At 49.6% G+C, this 14,313-nt stretch overlaps 1 protein-coding gene across 1 annotated transcript; it reads right to left on the reverse strand.

Annotated features, from left to right (window-relative positions):
* Positions 1–8,633: 8,633 nt before the first annotated feature.
* On the reverse strand, positions 8,634–14,067 carry Irx6 (iroquois homeobox 6). The gene is made up of 6 exons (XM_026777289.1): positions 13,696–14,067; positions 12,526–12,774; positions 11,788–11,897; positions 11,316–11,620; positions 10,015–10,620; positions 8,634–8,779 (listed from the first exon to the last, which is right to left on the reverse strand). The coding sequence occupies exons 1-6, from the start codon at positions 13,738–13,740 to the stop codon at positions 8,634–8,636; spliced, it is 1,461 nt and encodes a 486-aa protein (XP_026633090.1). The 5' UTR covers positions 13,741–14,067.
* Between the last annotated feature and the right edge of the window lie 246 nt (positions 14,068–14,313).

Genomic DNA, 14,313 nt, shown 5'->3' on the forward strand with positions numbered 1-14,313 from the left:
AAACAAAAAAACTATATAAGTAAGATATTCTGCTATTGATGTTTTTCCAGATGATTTCTGCTCCTCAATCCCCCCTTTTGTTTGTAGGAATTCATCACTGGACTCAACTACTGAGCATTAATTTACGGCTTTTGCACCATTGTCACCAAATGGGTTGCTTTAGAATTTCCCTCCTCTGTAAGGCCTGTGTAAGGATTCATATTAAAGATTTGAAAGAAAGAAAACCATAAAGATGACTAAGTGAAGGGCAGCCGGATTGTACTGTTCTCTTGCCCTGGCATGGGTGCCAAGAGTCTCTGTGGGGAAAGAAACCCCTCAAATGTACGGTAAGAAGGCCCAAGCAAAGGTAGATCCAAATTAGCCTTTTCTGGAAATTTCTCTGCTCATGGTCATTTAGTGATGATGAATGGAGGGATGACGGGAAATTGTTAGTGTCCCCCTGATGTTCTGAAATTAGCAAGAACATAGCATATGTCAGAAAGGTGGGAACCAGGGCCCTTGTAGGAAATGAGCTCTCATGGACGGCCATGCTGTGGGCTCATCTGCTTACTGTATTCCGCCTAAGAGGAAAGCCACTGCCCTTTGAAGTGAAACCCGATACTGTGCCACAACTTGGGGGTGGTGAGCATGGGAGCCAGCAGGCAGCAGGTTCTAGAAAAACTCTGCCAGGAGGAAGTCTGTTTGTGTCTTCAGGATGCAGGAAGTGTTTTATAGACTTGCTGCGTTTTTCGACCCAAGGATCCTTATTTCCTGTTCATGGAACTTGGCCTCCTAAAGCAGGCATTATGTTGGCTATGGAGCCTGGAGACAGCAGCTTCTTATTGATTCTAGCAGTGACCCTTTCCAAAAGGGACCAGCATTTTCCAGGGAGGTGCCTGTGACTCTTTGAGATAGGAGATGGATATACTAGATTTCCTTATTTTCTGACTTTTAAATAAATGTTTTATATAAGTGTGTGTTGCTAATATGCCATAAGGCATGCTCAGAATTTATATGTGAACACATGTGTATTTGGAGCATCTTTGAGAAATGTTTATCTATTAGTAATACAGACTTCTTAGCTCTCTCTTTAAGGATCTGATGAGAACACAGGGTGCTCTATCCCAGAATATTATCTACCTGTGTATACAGCATGGTTCTGCAGACTGTTAAGAAGTTCAAGGGGGCTTTTAAAGGACTGTGGGTCCCACGGAAAGCCATTTTGTTTTCCTGTGTCCTCCTTGGGGGTTTCTCTATCTTGTCTTCAGGCTGCTCCAGGATTTGGTCAGCCTGGCAGCACAGTGTGGTCTCACTGACCCTCCTGCCAGTTCCTGGGTTCCTGACAGAGGATTTCCCGTGTCCAAAGTATTGAACTCTGTACAACGACTGTCCCCTATCAGCTGTTCAGTAGGAAAACCTCAGCAGGCACTACCAACTATGTCTCCCATCTATCATTATCAGAGTTTCATACAAAGGTACATGCAAGCACACACAGAGACAGAGAGACACAAACACACAGATTTTACTATAAAAAACACAGTCCGGCAGAAAATCTGAAAAGATAGAAATATATAAACAAGAACTATTAAAATGGAACACACCATTCTGGGGATAACCACTGTTCTCATCTTGGCACATGGCCTTGACACTCTCTCCTATTCATATGTACACTGATACAAAGTTTATATTAACCTCTATTAAGAAGAGGTCAGGCCCAGTGTACCCCCAAAATACTCTTGCTTGAGGTTTCTAGACCTACATCAATTCTGAAAGCTTTTATGGCATTTAAAGAACGTTTTCTTGAGAGATAGTTACAGTTCTCTGTTCTCTCACCAAACAGTCACGGAACCACCCAAGCCAGGAGCCTTGAATTCTAGGCCAGAGATGGCGGCTCCTCCCAGCAGAAGGTCTTTGGCGGACTCTCCTCTTCTTTATTCACTTGCCTCAGCCCTTTCTCTCTCTTCCTTCTCTGGTCTCCTGCCCCCTCCTCATCCATTCGCTCTTCCTGCAGAGCTGTTTTGGAGGTGTGATTTGTAATAGCTTCTGAAAGCAATTCTGCTCAGAGGTTAACAGACAAAAATGACAGCTACTGGTTGTTGACAAGAGTGAACCTTACTTCAGGTTTTGCACAGGAGACACAGTGGGCACACTGGACTTGGTGTCCCTCCAGTCCTTCCTCTCTCTCTCTCTTTTGTCCAGTGTTACTTCCCATTATTGATATCCACCTGTGGGCACTAATTTCTTTTCTTTGTAACTTACACCCCCAGAGAGCTCCACGCATGCAGTCTTCTCCCACAACGGTCAGTATACTGTGGACTGTCAGATCTGTGAACAAGGCCATTCTCTCTGGATTTATGGATTGTCAAAGCCATTTCATAAAAGATGATTAATGATAATTAACATTTTAACTTCAGGCCATTTAATGGCACCCTACAGAAAGATCAAGTGTCATATGTCAGATGTCACAGTTGAGGATGGGGCCGGAAGAAGAGCTGAGAACTGGTTGAGGTTGGTGTGGGGGCTGCTTTCATTGTCCACAGCTGAGGCCACTGGTAGCCCAGATGAAGGTATGCATGAGCATTCTTGTTTATAAATTCAGCAATGGTACCCTCATCATTTCAATCCCTGCGTGCTGGGCACCAAAGCAAGTTCCTGAATGTCCGTCATTAAGGGACTTAAATTCTGCAAGTTTCCAAATGTGTTTCCTCTATAACCTGGTAGCTCTGAGCTGGTGAGCCAGTTCCCCCAGTGACAGCCATCTTCATGTCCTCATACCGTGTTCTCGCCTCAGGCTGGGTCTCTCCCACTGATATCTCTCCCTTGCTTTCTGTTTTGTGAAAGTCTCTGGTTTACCCTTTACAATGCTCCTTTCTGTGCGAGCCTCACTTGCTACTCTGTCCCAGCTCTGAAGATGAAGCTGCACACCAACCTGCAATGGCAATAGAAGGGAAAGGCTGCAGTGTTCCAGGAAAGAGTCCAAGATGAACAGTCAAGAGTTCGATAAGAGCTAGGCGATGGTGGCGCACGCCTTTAATCCCAGCACTCGGGAGGCAGAGGCAGGTGGATCTCTGTGAGTTCAATACCAGCCTGGTCTACAAGAGCTAGTTCCAGGACAGGCTCTGAAGCTACAGAGAAACCCTGTCTAGGAAAAAAAAAAAAGATAAGATAGCTGACTCCCAGGGCTGGATCTGGATCCATGGGAGGAGACAGCTTGCGTTGAGAAGCTTGAAAGTGAAATACAAAGTGGCCTGGGCTGGCAAGCTCTAAGATGCACAGAGAGACCACGAGAAACAGGGGAGGCTTAGAGAACAAAGAGGAGTAAAAATGTCCCCCAAGAACAAAGAGGAGTAAAAATGTCCCCCACTCGTCGGCCAAGTAACAGTCTCCGCGCCGCCAGTAGTATTCTGACCTTGCATGGTGCAGCCAATGTCAATAGCTGTTGTCCCTAGTTGATGGGCCGCCATTTGCTGCTTAGGGAGTCTCTTCACACACTTAAAAGGCATCGTTAGGACCAAGTGGCTATTAAAGCAGCCTTGCCGCTCCAAATGATCTTCTCAAGCAAATGCAGAGGAAACGTGTTGAGGGTGAAGTCATTATCGGTGACCACAGAAGGACTGACCACCGGCTGTGGGTGCCATTAATCTCGCTAAGGGGAAGTGGGAGCGATTCATAAAACCTGCTTGGGGAGGTTTCTCCCTGAATGGACACACAAGCGAATGACCCCACGTCTTTGTGCTAGGGAAGAGGGACACATTTGGCTGAGATATCCACTTGGCGTAATGAGCGGTAGGGACACAGCAGAGATTCCAGGCATTGGCAGGGACAACTGGAGTACAGGAGCTGGGAGAGCTGTCACAGCTGCTCTCTGCCTGAATGCTGACTGAAGGCCAGAGGCAACCCTGGTGCTTTACATGTTAGCTGTTTAATCCTCACAGCAGTCCCGTGAGGTAGGTTTTTGTTATTATTTCCATTCTAGAGGTGAAGAAATTGAGGTCCAGAGAGGCTAGCGTGACTTGCCTGAGTCTACACAACTTGTCATGACAGAACTGAGATTCAAACCCATTGTTGTCTGGTCCTCAAAGCTGTGCTCTTAAGAGGAAAGGGATAGCTGAGTCAGGAAAGTGCTTGCCATGAAAGTTTGAGGACCTGAGTCCCATGCTTTTCTGTTGTTATGATAAAATACCTCTTATAAAGTCACAAATGCCACCTTGGTACACTACCCACTTAGGTAAGTACTAAGTTAAAGTACTTAATTTTAAGTACTTTTCACAGGCTTCCAAATACCACTCTTAAATTAGGGGAATCAATTTTCAAGTATTCTTTTTAGATTTATTCGTGTGTTTGCTTTTGTGAGTATGTGAGGTTGTAGGATTGCATGTGCACAGGGAATGTGCATGATCATAGAGGCCAGAAGAGGGCGCTAGGTGTCTTCTGTCACTCTCCATCTATTCCTTTGAGGCAGGGTCTCTCCCTGAACCTGCTCAGGATTTCTCTGCTAGACTGGGAGCCAGCAAACCTCATCTTCCTGTCTCTGCCCCTCTAGAGCTCAGGTTACAGGTATGCACTGGAAATGCCAGACTTGTCACATGGGAGCTGGGATCTAAACTCCAATCCCCATGACCACACAGCAAGTGCCTTGAGCTGTTAAGTCATCTCTCCAGGCCCATGGAATCAGTTTTTAATGCATAAATTTGGGGGGGGGGCACATTCACACCACAGCAATGCTCTACAATATTACAGATTAATTCACTAAGTATAGACATTACCACTGGTGATATGGGCTGGGTATGAGTAACGTTACATGGAGTGACGTTTATGCTTGATTTTCAACTAAGCAGTTGTATGGCGTGTGCTTACAGGAGCGATGTGGCGTTTCAGTACAGCATGCAATGTCAGGATCAGACCAAGGAATCTGTCGCATTCATCACCTCAATCATTCATGTCTTTTTTCTCGAAACTTTCCAAGTCCTCCTCACTAGCTCTTTTGAAATATATAATTAATTACTGTTAAGTGTAGCTGCCCTACTGTTCAATAGACCACAAGAAATCATTCCTTCTGGCCAACTTCACCCCTGTGCCTTTAACCACCTCCTCTCCATCACTCTCTCTCCCCATGCCTCTCCCAGGCTAGGCAACTATGATTCTGTCCTCTATGTCTCCACTTCCCCATTTGAGAGAGAGCCTGGAAGATCTGTGGTTTGCTGTCTGCATGATTTCAGTTTCAAAGAGTAAAATGGTGCAGATAGGATGATCCTCTGCTACCTCATTGGGACATGCCCAATGAGAAGGCTTCACTTCCTATTCTGATCCCTGGGTAAGGGCAGCACAGTCAACATACAAGAGGGATGCATGGAAAGTCACAGGAAAAAAAAATGAATCACCAGGAGTTCTAGGGACGAATCTATAAGGCATTAAGAAGCAATTGAGTCCCAAAAGAAAGAACTTTCTAGTACTCAAGTGTGAACTTGATGCATCAGGGAACAGCTGGGGTATTAGCCTGACCCTCGCCTTGGTGCTGGGAAGGGATTCACTCTAGGCCAACAGCATATGTCCTGCGCTGAGCTTTGAGTCTGATCTCTTGAGTTTCAGCCACCAGGACTCAGGTCAGAACTCCATCACATCACCTGTGGCACATATCAGATGGGCACAAAGGCTGGCTCACTACATCCTGTGTGAATCTCCAGGCTGATTTTGCCCCATGCTGGCCAGTGTTGTCTGAGACAGCAGGCTCTAGGAAAGCACAGCAGTGGGGCAGACAAAGGTTGCTCCCTCTCAGGATGCAGTGTGGTCCAGGATGAGCCAGAAGCCCTTTCCCACTGCACATTCCCAAAGAGAAAGGAAGCAACCCTTTCCAGAGAGCAAAATAATAGGTTCCTAGACTCTCTGAAATCCATTATCTTAGTAATTGAATAAAAGAATTATAAAATGATTTAAAAATAAAACCCTGAAAGGAGAGCCTTGTGGTTAAAGAATCCATCTTACTAAGCACCCGACTTCTTTATGTAGCTGGATGCCTGACCCAGAGCTACATAACCTCCATGAGTCCATTTCCTGACCTATTAGATCAGCATACTGATAAATAGAACGTTGTTTCTTCAAAGTGTTGCAATATATAAACAAGTCTAGGCATTTAAAGAACATGGTAAGACTGTTTGTGCCCAATCCTGAATGTATATGCTGAAAACTACCTCCCAATATGATGGCGTTGAAATTTAGGAACCTACTGATGCTGGACGCTCCCCCTGAACTCCTGAACTGATTAAAGACCTCCTGAAAAAGACTCCCAGATAACTCTCTCTTATACAATGTGAGGATAATATAATGAAAAGTGTTGCCTAGAAACCTGACAACAGGTCCTGCTGGTGCCTTGGGTTTGGATCCTCCAGACTTCAGAACTGTGAGAAGTAAATGCTCACTGTTTAACCAGTCCTTCCTTAATATATTCAAATAGACTAAGATACGAGATGCTGAACCTGGCACACAATAGGGGCTCCAGATGTTCTGGCGATTCCTAACAAGGTGATGTAATTTCAGGTTATATAAATATAGATATGTAAATGGGCATGTAAACACAAAGTCACCTAGTGAGTTCAGTGCTCATGCAGTGATATCTGGCACATGAAGGAACCACGCGGGAAGGAGGCGACTCTAGCCGCCCTAACAATTTCTACTATCCTCTGCAGGCTAACTAACCCCTGGTGCTAACCCCCCAAAAACAAAGGGTACTTTAGCCATCTATAAACTTTGGGGGTCCAAGATCACACTGTGGGATGGACACTGACTCTGAAGAACTTCAAACATTGGCCAGCTGTCCGTGGATACCAGCAGGCTTCAGCGCCCCACCCCCACCATTACATTTAATCAAAAGTGTATTCAAAATATGATTCTGGGAGATTATAGTGGAGATTTGCGGGAGGCTCTCAGTGTAGGCAGAGGTAGTGGGAACAGATTGTGGCTGGGGGCCTGAGGCTGGGATAATCACAGGCTCAGAGGCGCCATTCTCAGGCCTTGGAGTTCACCATCAGCTCTGGAAAGACCTTGAGTACTGGCAGGAAGAACCCGCTACGCTGCCCCCTCCCCTTTCCCAGGGGTTTGCCACGGAGAAGTCCCTGGTTTCCACCCGGATTCAGCAGGCTCTCATCTGCGATTTGGGCTTCAGTGGCCGGTTTCCTAACGGTGATTCAATGTGGAAAGGCCCCTCCACCCTCCTCTAAATGAATAGACCCTATGAGGAGTATCAGAAACCTCTGCTGCAGTCTGCAGCTGCTGGTGGTGGGGTGTCTACCTGGACCAAGGAGCGGGTATGGTGGAGAGCGCCTTGAAAGAAACCTTCAGCTAATGCTCTTTATTACAAGCGTTAATCCTGCAAAGCCGACTGGAAATAATGTTTATCTTTTCGCAGTTTAATTTTCCGGACCCTAAGCCTCAGGTCAGCAAGGGCGACTGCAAAGTCCCTGGGGGAAGCTGGGGGGGTTGGGGGTTGGGGGTTGGGGGTTGGGGGTGGGACGGGACCAGCTGTTGCCCAAGAGCCAAACGAGGGGAGGGGGTCTCCCAAAGGAGATGAGGGGGGAACCAAAGCAGGGCTTTGGACTGGAGCAGAAAGCTAGGGTCAATCAAACCGCAGATCTGAGATATCTTCTGGCTCCCTCCTGGAACTTCAATTTTCTCATCCGTGGAGACTCCATCCTGATGGAGATGGGCTGTGGGACTTTGTGCCCTGGGCGTTGGGTTAGGGAGCACATTTGACCGCACTGGCTGCCGCAGTGTGAGCCAAGAACCAGATTCAGGGTTTCTGGCAGCTTGGGTAGTGTGTGATCATTGTGGGGCCACTTGACTTTTGAACTTTAAAGACACGCCCCACTCCAAAAAGTTTTGTTGTTGCTGTTGTTGTTGTTTTGTTTTTTCTATAGTCCCCCTAAAGCCCAAACCTCATTTCTTTCAGCACCTTCCAAAGACCTTAAAATCCGGATGCTTCTGCTGCCTCCCCTTCCGGCCCCCACGCTGCTCTGGAGGGAGTCAACCAACAGGGGTGGGTCTCACTGCTGAGTGGTTCAGCCCAGAGGAGACTAACTGTGGGAGAAGTTCTCAAATGCATATCAGCTCTCATTCCTAGTCCATATGACTTTCCCGAGCTCCTTCCAAGGACCTGCCTGGAAGCTATATGTTTGCTCCTTGGCTGAAATTGAGTCCCCTAGAATTCGAGGACCTGGACCCAGGCAACTACATCCAGCCTGGGTTCTATGGGCATCTTCATCTCACCCAGCCCCAGACAGACTCACAAAGGGGCAAGGACACAGAGGCCCTGCCCTGCCCCTCAGGTCTCAGTGCTTGACCTGTGCTGGAAGGGTTTGCTGATACTTAAGATTAAACATAAAATATTCCCTCTGTGGTCTGTACCAACCCCTCCAAACTGCCGTATTTCATTGTTGGGTTCTGGGGAAGCAGTGGGCCAAGGGGCTGTCAGATTTCCCTTCATGGATCCTCAACACAATAAATTTATAACCTCAGTCCCACCAGAGAACAAGTATTGCTCCTCAACAAATATTCTGATGTATCTCTGATATTCAGTAATGGGTTTGTGCAGTTTCGAGGAAGGAGGTCACTGTGTTCTGGGCATTGTGTGTGTTTCTAAGTTTCTCTCTCTGCTACAGAACTCAGGTCTGCAGCCCAAGACCCTGTGCCCAGAAGCCTTTGTGGCAATTCTGTGCCCCACTCCAGCACCACCAGACCTCTCCCGGCATCGCTGGCATTGACAGACTGTACACCTCGGCTTCAGCTAGGTTATTTTTGAAGTAAAAGCCTGGAAAGGGGAAGGAGACACAGGTAGTCTTTAGAGACCATTTCAACAAAGAAGTTGCAAAGTGAGCAGGCTGGGCAGGGGTGGGTGAGCAGGAGGAGATGCTTTTGGAGTCCTCCATCCAAAGGAGAGATTTGGGAAAAGCAGACTGAGTATCCACTGGGCTTTCCTCAAGGTGCCTGCCATCTCCTCTCCAAGTCTGACTAAGTGCACATTTGCCTGACCAGCCCCAGCCCTGCGTGCAAGGATAGCAGCTAGGATGATTCTGTGTGTTTGTCTTGGGCAAAGTAAGAACTCCTGGTCCCTGCCAAGGCCTGGAAGCTTCTTAATATGAAGGTGAATTCAGAAGCAGCCGTTTCCAGAATTATTCTGCAAACCGCAGCCGTTGCGCTAACCTGCTGAGAGAGGAAAGATTGATTAAAACCCGAAGGCCACTTGGCCATAATTTCTAGAAAATCGGAGGTCAGCTTGTGTCCCACCCCAAGGGAAGCCAAGGTCTAGAGGCAATTTGCTTGTCAGGGGTAATGCTTGGGCAAGCTATGTGTGAATTCACATAACAATGTAACCCAATTTTCTAAGCCAAGAGCTAATCCTGAGAGAAATTACTACAAAGACCAGAATCTGACGTAAGTAATTGCTGGAGGCTGCCTAGTGCTTAGGGACTGTCCCTTTGTAGAGGTAAAGTTCCCCTTTACCAGGCCCTCACACATCAGAAGAAGAGGACATTAAATGACAGTCTTGCAATGCTAGGGGTCAAACCTTTGGGAGTATTCTCAGGGACAGCCTGGCCCTTGGCGTCCATGTTGTAAAATTCAGAGGCTGTCTGCACTGTCCGAATAGTTCAGTGGACACACTGACCATTAGCCCACGGATGCATGGCCCACTATCTCAGCTCCAAAGTCAGAACACCTCTCGAACATGCTTGGTATCAGCCAAGCATAGGCCAAAAAGTCCTCTAAAAGGGCAGGCTGGGCCCAAGGGTGTTTATAAGGGAGAGGCCTGCATGGTCTGGGACAACTCGCAGAGTCCTGACACAGGGCTAGACTGTGTATCTCTCCAAAGGTTACATCATGTGTGTGTGTGTGTGGGGGGTTCTTTCCTCGGCGTTTATTTTTATGATTTGGCTTTAGATTTTTGGGAGTGTCTAGACTTTGAGACAGTCTCACACCAGATCTGGGGAAGGTGACAGGTTGTTATCTTTTGGATAGGCACCCCCAGCGCCTCTGGGGTCCCACTACCTTCTGCTCCAGATGGATACTGGAACCGCACTTCAGGCTCCCTCCGCCTTGGGCAGGGCGCACAGTTCAGCGGCAGCCCCTGCAGTGCGAACGTGGAGTTCCCAAAGGCTTTGGCTGCGAGAGAATCCTCTTCGACTGTGGAGTCTCTGGGGACCAGGAGTCGCCTGATGGAGATGGGCTGTCTGGGAATCGTGAGGCACTCTGGACTTTGTGCCCTGGGCGGGGTTGAGGGAGCACCTTCGACAGTGCTGGCTGCCGCAGTGTGAGCCAAGGACCAGATTCGGGGTTTCTGGCCGCTTGGGTAGTGCACGATCATTGTGGGGCCACTTGATTCTGCTGTAATGAAATCAGCTTCTCCCGACCGCGGGGCCTCAGTGAAGGGGAAGCAGGGTACCGCCAGAGCGCACTCCCTGCTTTCCAAGCGGCCCCCTTGAGTGGCGGTGCAGGGAGCAGGCAGGGACAGCGCACTCTTCTGAAAATCCGCCAGCCTACGAGATGCTGAGACCGCTGCCTCCTCTTCGTCTGCTTCCTCCTCTTCCTCCTCTTCCTCCAAGTCTTCCAGGTCACTCAGTCTTAGTCCCTGGGCCTCCTGGCTGGCAGTAGCATCTGTAGGAAATCAAGAATGAGTGAGAAAAGCCTAGTACCCTAGGGAATGTCCAGGGAGGGTCCTACCCAGAGAAGCTTTTAGCGAGTGTCACGGGGCACTTTAGCGTTCTGGGTCGCCTCCCTCTGCTCTCCGCAAGGCCGGATGCTTGCCCCAGGGGAAGAATTCCCCACTCATGGCCTTACTCGCCCCGCCCCTCTGTTCTCCAGGACCTCGCAGAGCCAAGGAAAAGCTACTTTGCTTTGCTGGGATCTCTCAGTTATAAAAAGGGGAGGGACACGTTGCTTTTAGCTCTAGCATCCACTGGCGACTGGTGTCATGTTATTCACGTGCGCAGAGCATCATTTCCACATGAGACATTTAGAACCACAGCAGTAAAAAGTCTTCTGGGGGAGGTGACCTTCTAGAGGGATAGAGGCAGGGACAAAGTGAAGACATTTTTCTTACAGCGATAAATAGGAGAAGCGAGCAAAGCCGGGAAGGGACATGAGAGTTTGAGTGAGGAGGGGAAGGAAGTCTTTCTGAGAGGAACCCCTGAAGCTGAGAAAAAGCTGGAGCTACACGGTTTCTCTGGGAGGTACTGATGCAAAGGCCCTGGGGTTTGCATTAGAAAGTCTATAGTAGCACAGGTGGCTTTGGACCCGATGTTTAATGCCCTAAGGAACCCGCAAGGTGTGGGCTGGTGACTCGTCTGTACCTTTGGTGTCACCGGTCAGGCAGCCCAGAGCGTCTCCTGCACCTTCTGTTTTCCTTTCCTCCCCACCTTTGTTCTTGGGCGCCCAGGTCATCTTGTTCTCTTTCTTGAGGCGCCGGCGCGCGTTGGCGAACCAGGTGGATACCTGGGTGAGGGTCATCTTGGTGATGATGGCCAGCATGATCTTCTCGCCCTTGGTGGGGTACGGGTTCTTGCGGTGCTCGTGCAGCCAGGCCTTGAGGGCACTGGTACTCTCTCTCGTGGCATTCTTCCTGCGGCCAGCACCACTCAGCTCCACTCCGCTATACCTGTGGACAGACAGGGCTCAAATTCCAGGCTGGGGACCAGCGGCTTGTGCAGTAGAAGGTCCGGGTGCCTGGAAATAGAGTTCTGCTCCCTCCCTTTTTCCAGCTGGGAGAGGGCAGAGGCAGGGGATGACCAATGCAGGCCAGCAACCATGATCCCCATGTCTCACCTGTCATATTGATACTGCCCCAGAGTTGGCTCATAGGAGTAATAGGCTCCTGGCTGGGTCAGGCTGGGGGTAAAGTTTCCTGCAGGATCCTTAAACTCATACTGGGGATTCTGGGGGGAGAGGAAAAGAGAATTTAGGACTGCACAGGAGAATGATACAGGTGCCCCTGTAGGATCATTACCCCAGCGCCACCCCTCGCAATGGCTGTGCAGTGTTGAGCATAGCCATTTGACACTCTGTGCCTTAGTTTCTCCCTCATTGAGACTGAGTCAATAAAGTCATTCGTGCTGGTAGAGTCCTAGGGACAGACTACGGAGTGATTGAGTACCAGCTACTAAGATGGCTGCAGCTTCTGGATTTCTCACCTCATATACACCCACTAGGACCCTTCCCAGCAGACTGTTCCTGACCGTGGGCATGCTTGTGATTTTTGGGTAAGTTATTTGAGCTTCTCTACACCTCTTCTATTCACTTGTAAGCCAAGAATAATGACGATTTACCTACCCTGCAGAATGAAAAGAAATATAGATGCTTTCTAAGCAGCGTGAAGTTCTGCAAACTGTAAAGTCCTGTGGACTTGGATTTTCCCTTACTCACTATGCTATTTTCTCAGCATTGTCTGGCCCCTATAGATTTCTCTCTGGACAAGGTCACAGTAGAGTGCATCTGTGCGTACTGCATGTAACTCCTGAGCCCCACTGTTCACTGAGCAGTCCTAGGCCCCACCCCCTTACTCACCAGGGCACCACATAGTGGGGATGGCTCTGGGCCATAGGGCAGGTACCCAGGGTAGCTCTGAGCAGCTGCATAGGGTGCTCCATAGATACCCAAGGCAGCACCCAGTTCTGGCCGAGCACTGCCCAGCAGCCGGCTGTCGTAGGGTGTACAGCAAAGAGTGGAGGCAGAGGTGGAGGCTGAGACCACATCTGACACCGATCGCGGGACAGTTTCACAGCAAGCGGCACCGGAACTGGCAGACACCAGAAACTACAAAAGCAGGAGAGGAGTCGCTAGAGGTTAGAAATCCAGAAATCTGGCTAGAGCCAGAGGTGGGTAGCGAGGAAGCTGCTCCATGCCTTCCTTTCTTCTAGCAGCCAAGTACCACCAGGTGCAGAAATTCTTTGCTGTCTGCTGGAATGGGAACTCAACTTACCCAAATCGCTCTTAGAGAGGCAACCAGGCCATTGTTGAGTCTCCACAGTCCCAGACACCTTGTAAAAACAGGACCAAAATCCCTGACTCTCCCCATGGGATTCTTAAAAGGCATAGTTTGACGTTAGAGTAAAAACTATCACCATCCTGTCTCCGTTGTGCTAAAAGGGAATCCATCTAAGATCAGGGTAGGAGACTTGTCCAAGATCCCACAGCAGGTCAAAGGTCAACCAGACGCTAACCCCCTCAGGAAAAGATACATACTGAGCACTCTGATGGAGAGCGTGAAGGACAGTGGTGGGCATTCTCAGATTTCCTAGGAAATTCACCATTGCACAACACTCAGGTTTGGAAAACGGAGGAATGCAGAAGCAGAGAGCTTGGACCAGCCCAAGAAAGGAGTGGGATCAGAACCGAGGTCAACAAACGAGCTCTGCGGGGGGCCAGTGCCCCGACCTGGAGCGTATTTGTTTACTCCTCAGAGTCCATTGGTCACCTCACGAATCCGTACTAGGGGAACCCTGACTCAAGATCCCTCAGATCCCACCCTGCTCTGCGCAGAGAGCGAGGTTAGAGCGCCCACGTCTTCACTCAGGAGTGAAAGCATTCGAATGTCAGAGGGGGAGAGGCACTTTTCTCAACCCTTGCTCCTGGCTTCCCTTGGGTCACCGAGAAGAGGAAGGTCAGGGAGTCAGAGCATGCACCGGACATTTCCCCCGCCCCCGTACCCCTCCCACCCAGTAAGGCACTACTCACCTGGGATGCGCTGCTGTACGGATGTCCAAAGGGCGGGAAGGCCATAGCAGCTGGTTGTCCTGGGACCAGTCTCTCTCTTTCCTTCTGAATCCCTCGCTCAGCTCAGCTAGCTATTTGATGGCCCCAGCCGAGCGGCTTCTGCTTTCTTTACAGGGATGCAGGTGCTGGGTGCCAGTTCTTTGGCCTGCTGAGAGGGACTGCGGGCAGAGTCAAAGGCAGCCAAGCCGCCAAGTCCTGCACTTGAGAAGGCGCCCCTGCGGCCAGTGGGGTGCTGAAGGCAGAGGGGCCCATGGATCGTCAGAGTTAGGAAGAAGGCGCAGGGTGCCAAAGGCGCCTGGTGGCAAGATGAGGTGCGGCGCGGCGTGGGGCTGTGAGGTTCCAGAGATGTCCCAGTCCAAGGTGGCCAGAGGCTCAACGTGACGTCACGGTAATCCCGGGCCGCCAGAGGGGACCGCGGGCCCCAGGGCCCCGGGCCACCGAGCGTGCCAAGGGCAGCCAGCCCGTGTACGCGCGCGCACTCTCAGGCACTCTTTCTTGCTCCGTGAGGTTTATGCAGCAGGCGAGGAACGTCAAAGACCCTGACCTTCTGCTCGCCGCTAGATCCTACCAGCTTTTGCC

The sequence above is a fragment of the Microtus ochrogaster genome, unplaced genomic scaffold (assembly GCF_000317375.1).
Source record: "Microtus ochrogaster isolate Prairie Vole_2 unplaced genomic scaffold, MicOch1.0 UNK54, whole genome shotgun sequence".
In the NCBI taxonomy this organism is placed as follows: Eukaryota; Metazoa; Chordata; class Mammalia; order Rodentia; family Cricetidae; genus Microtus; species Microtus ochrogaster.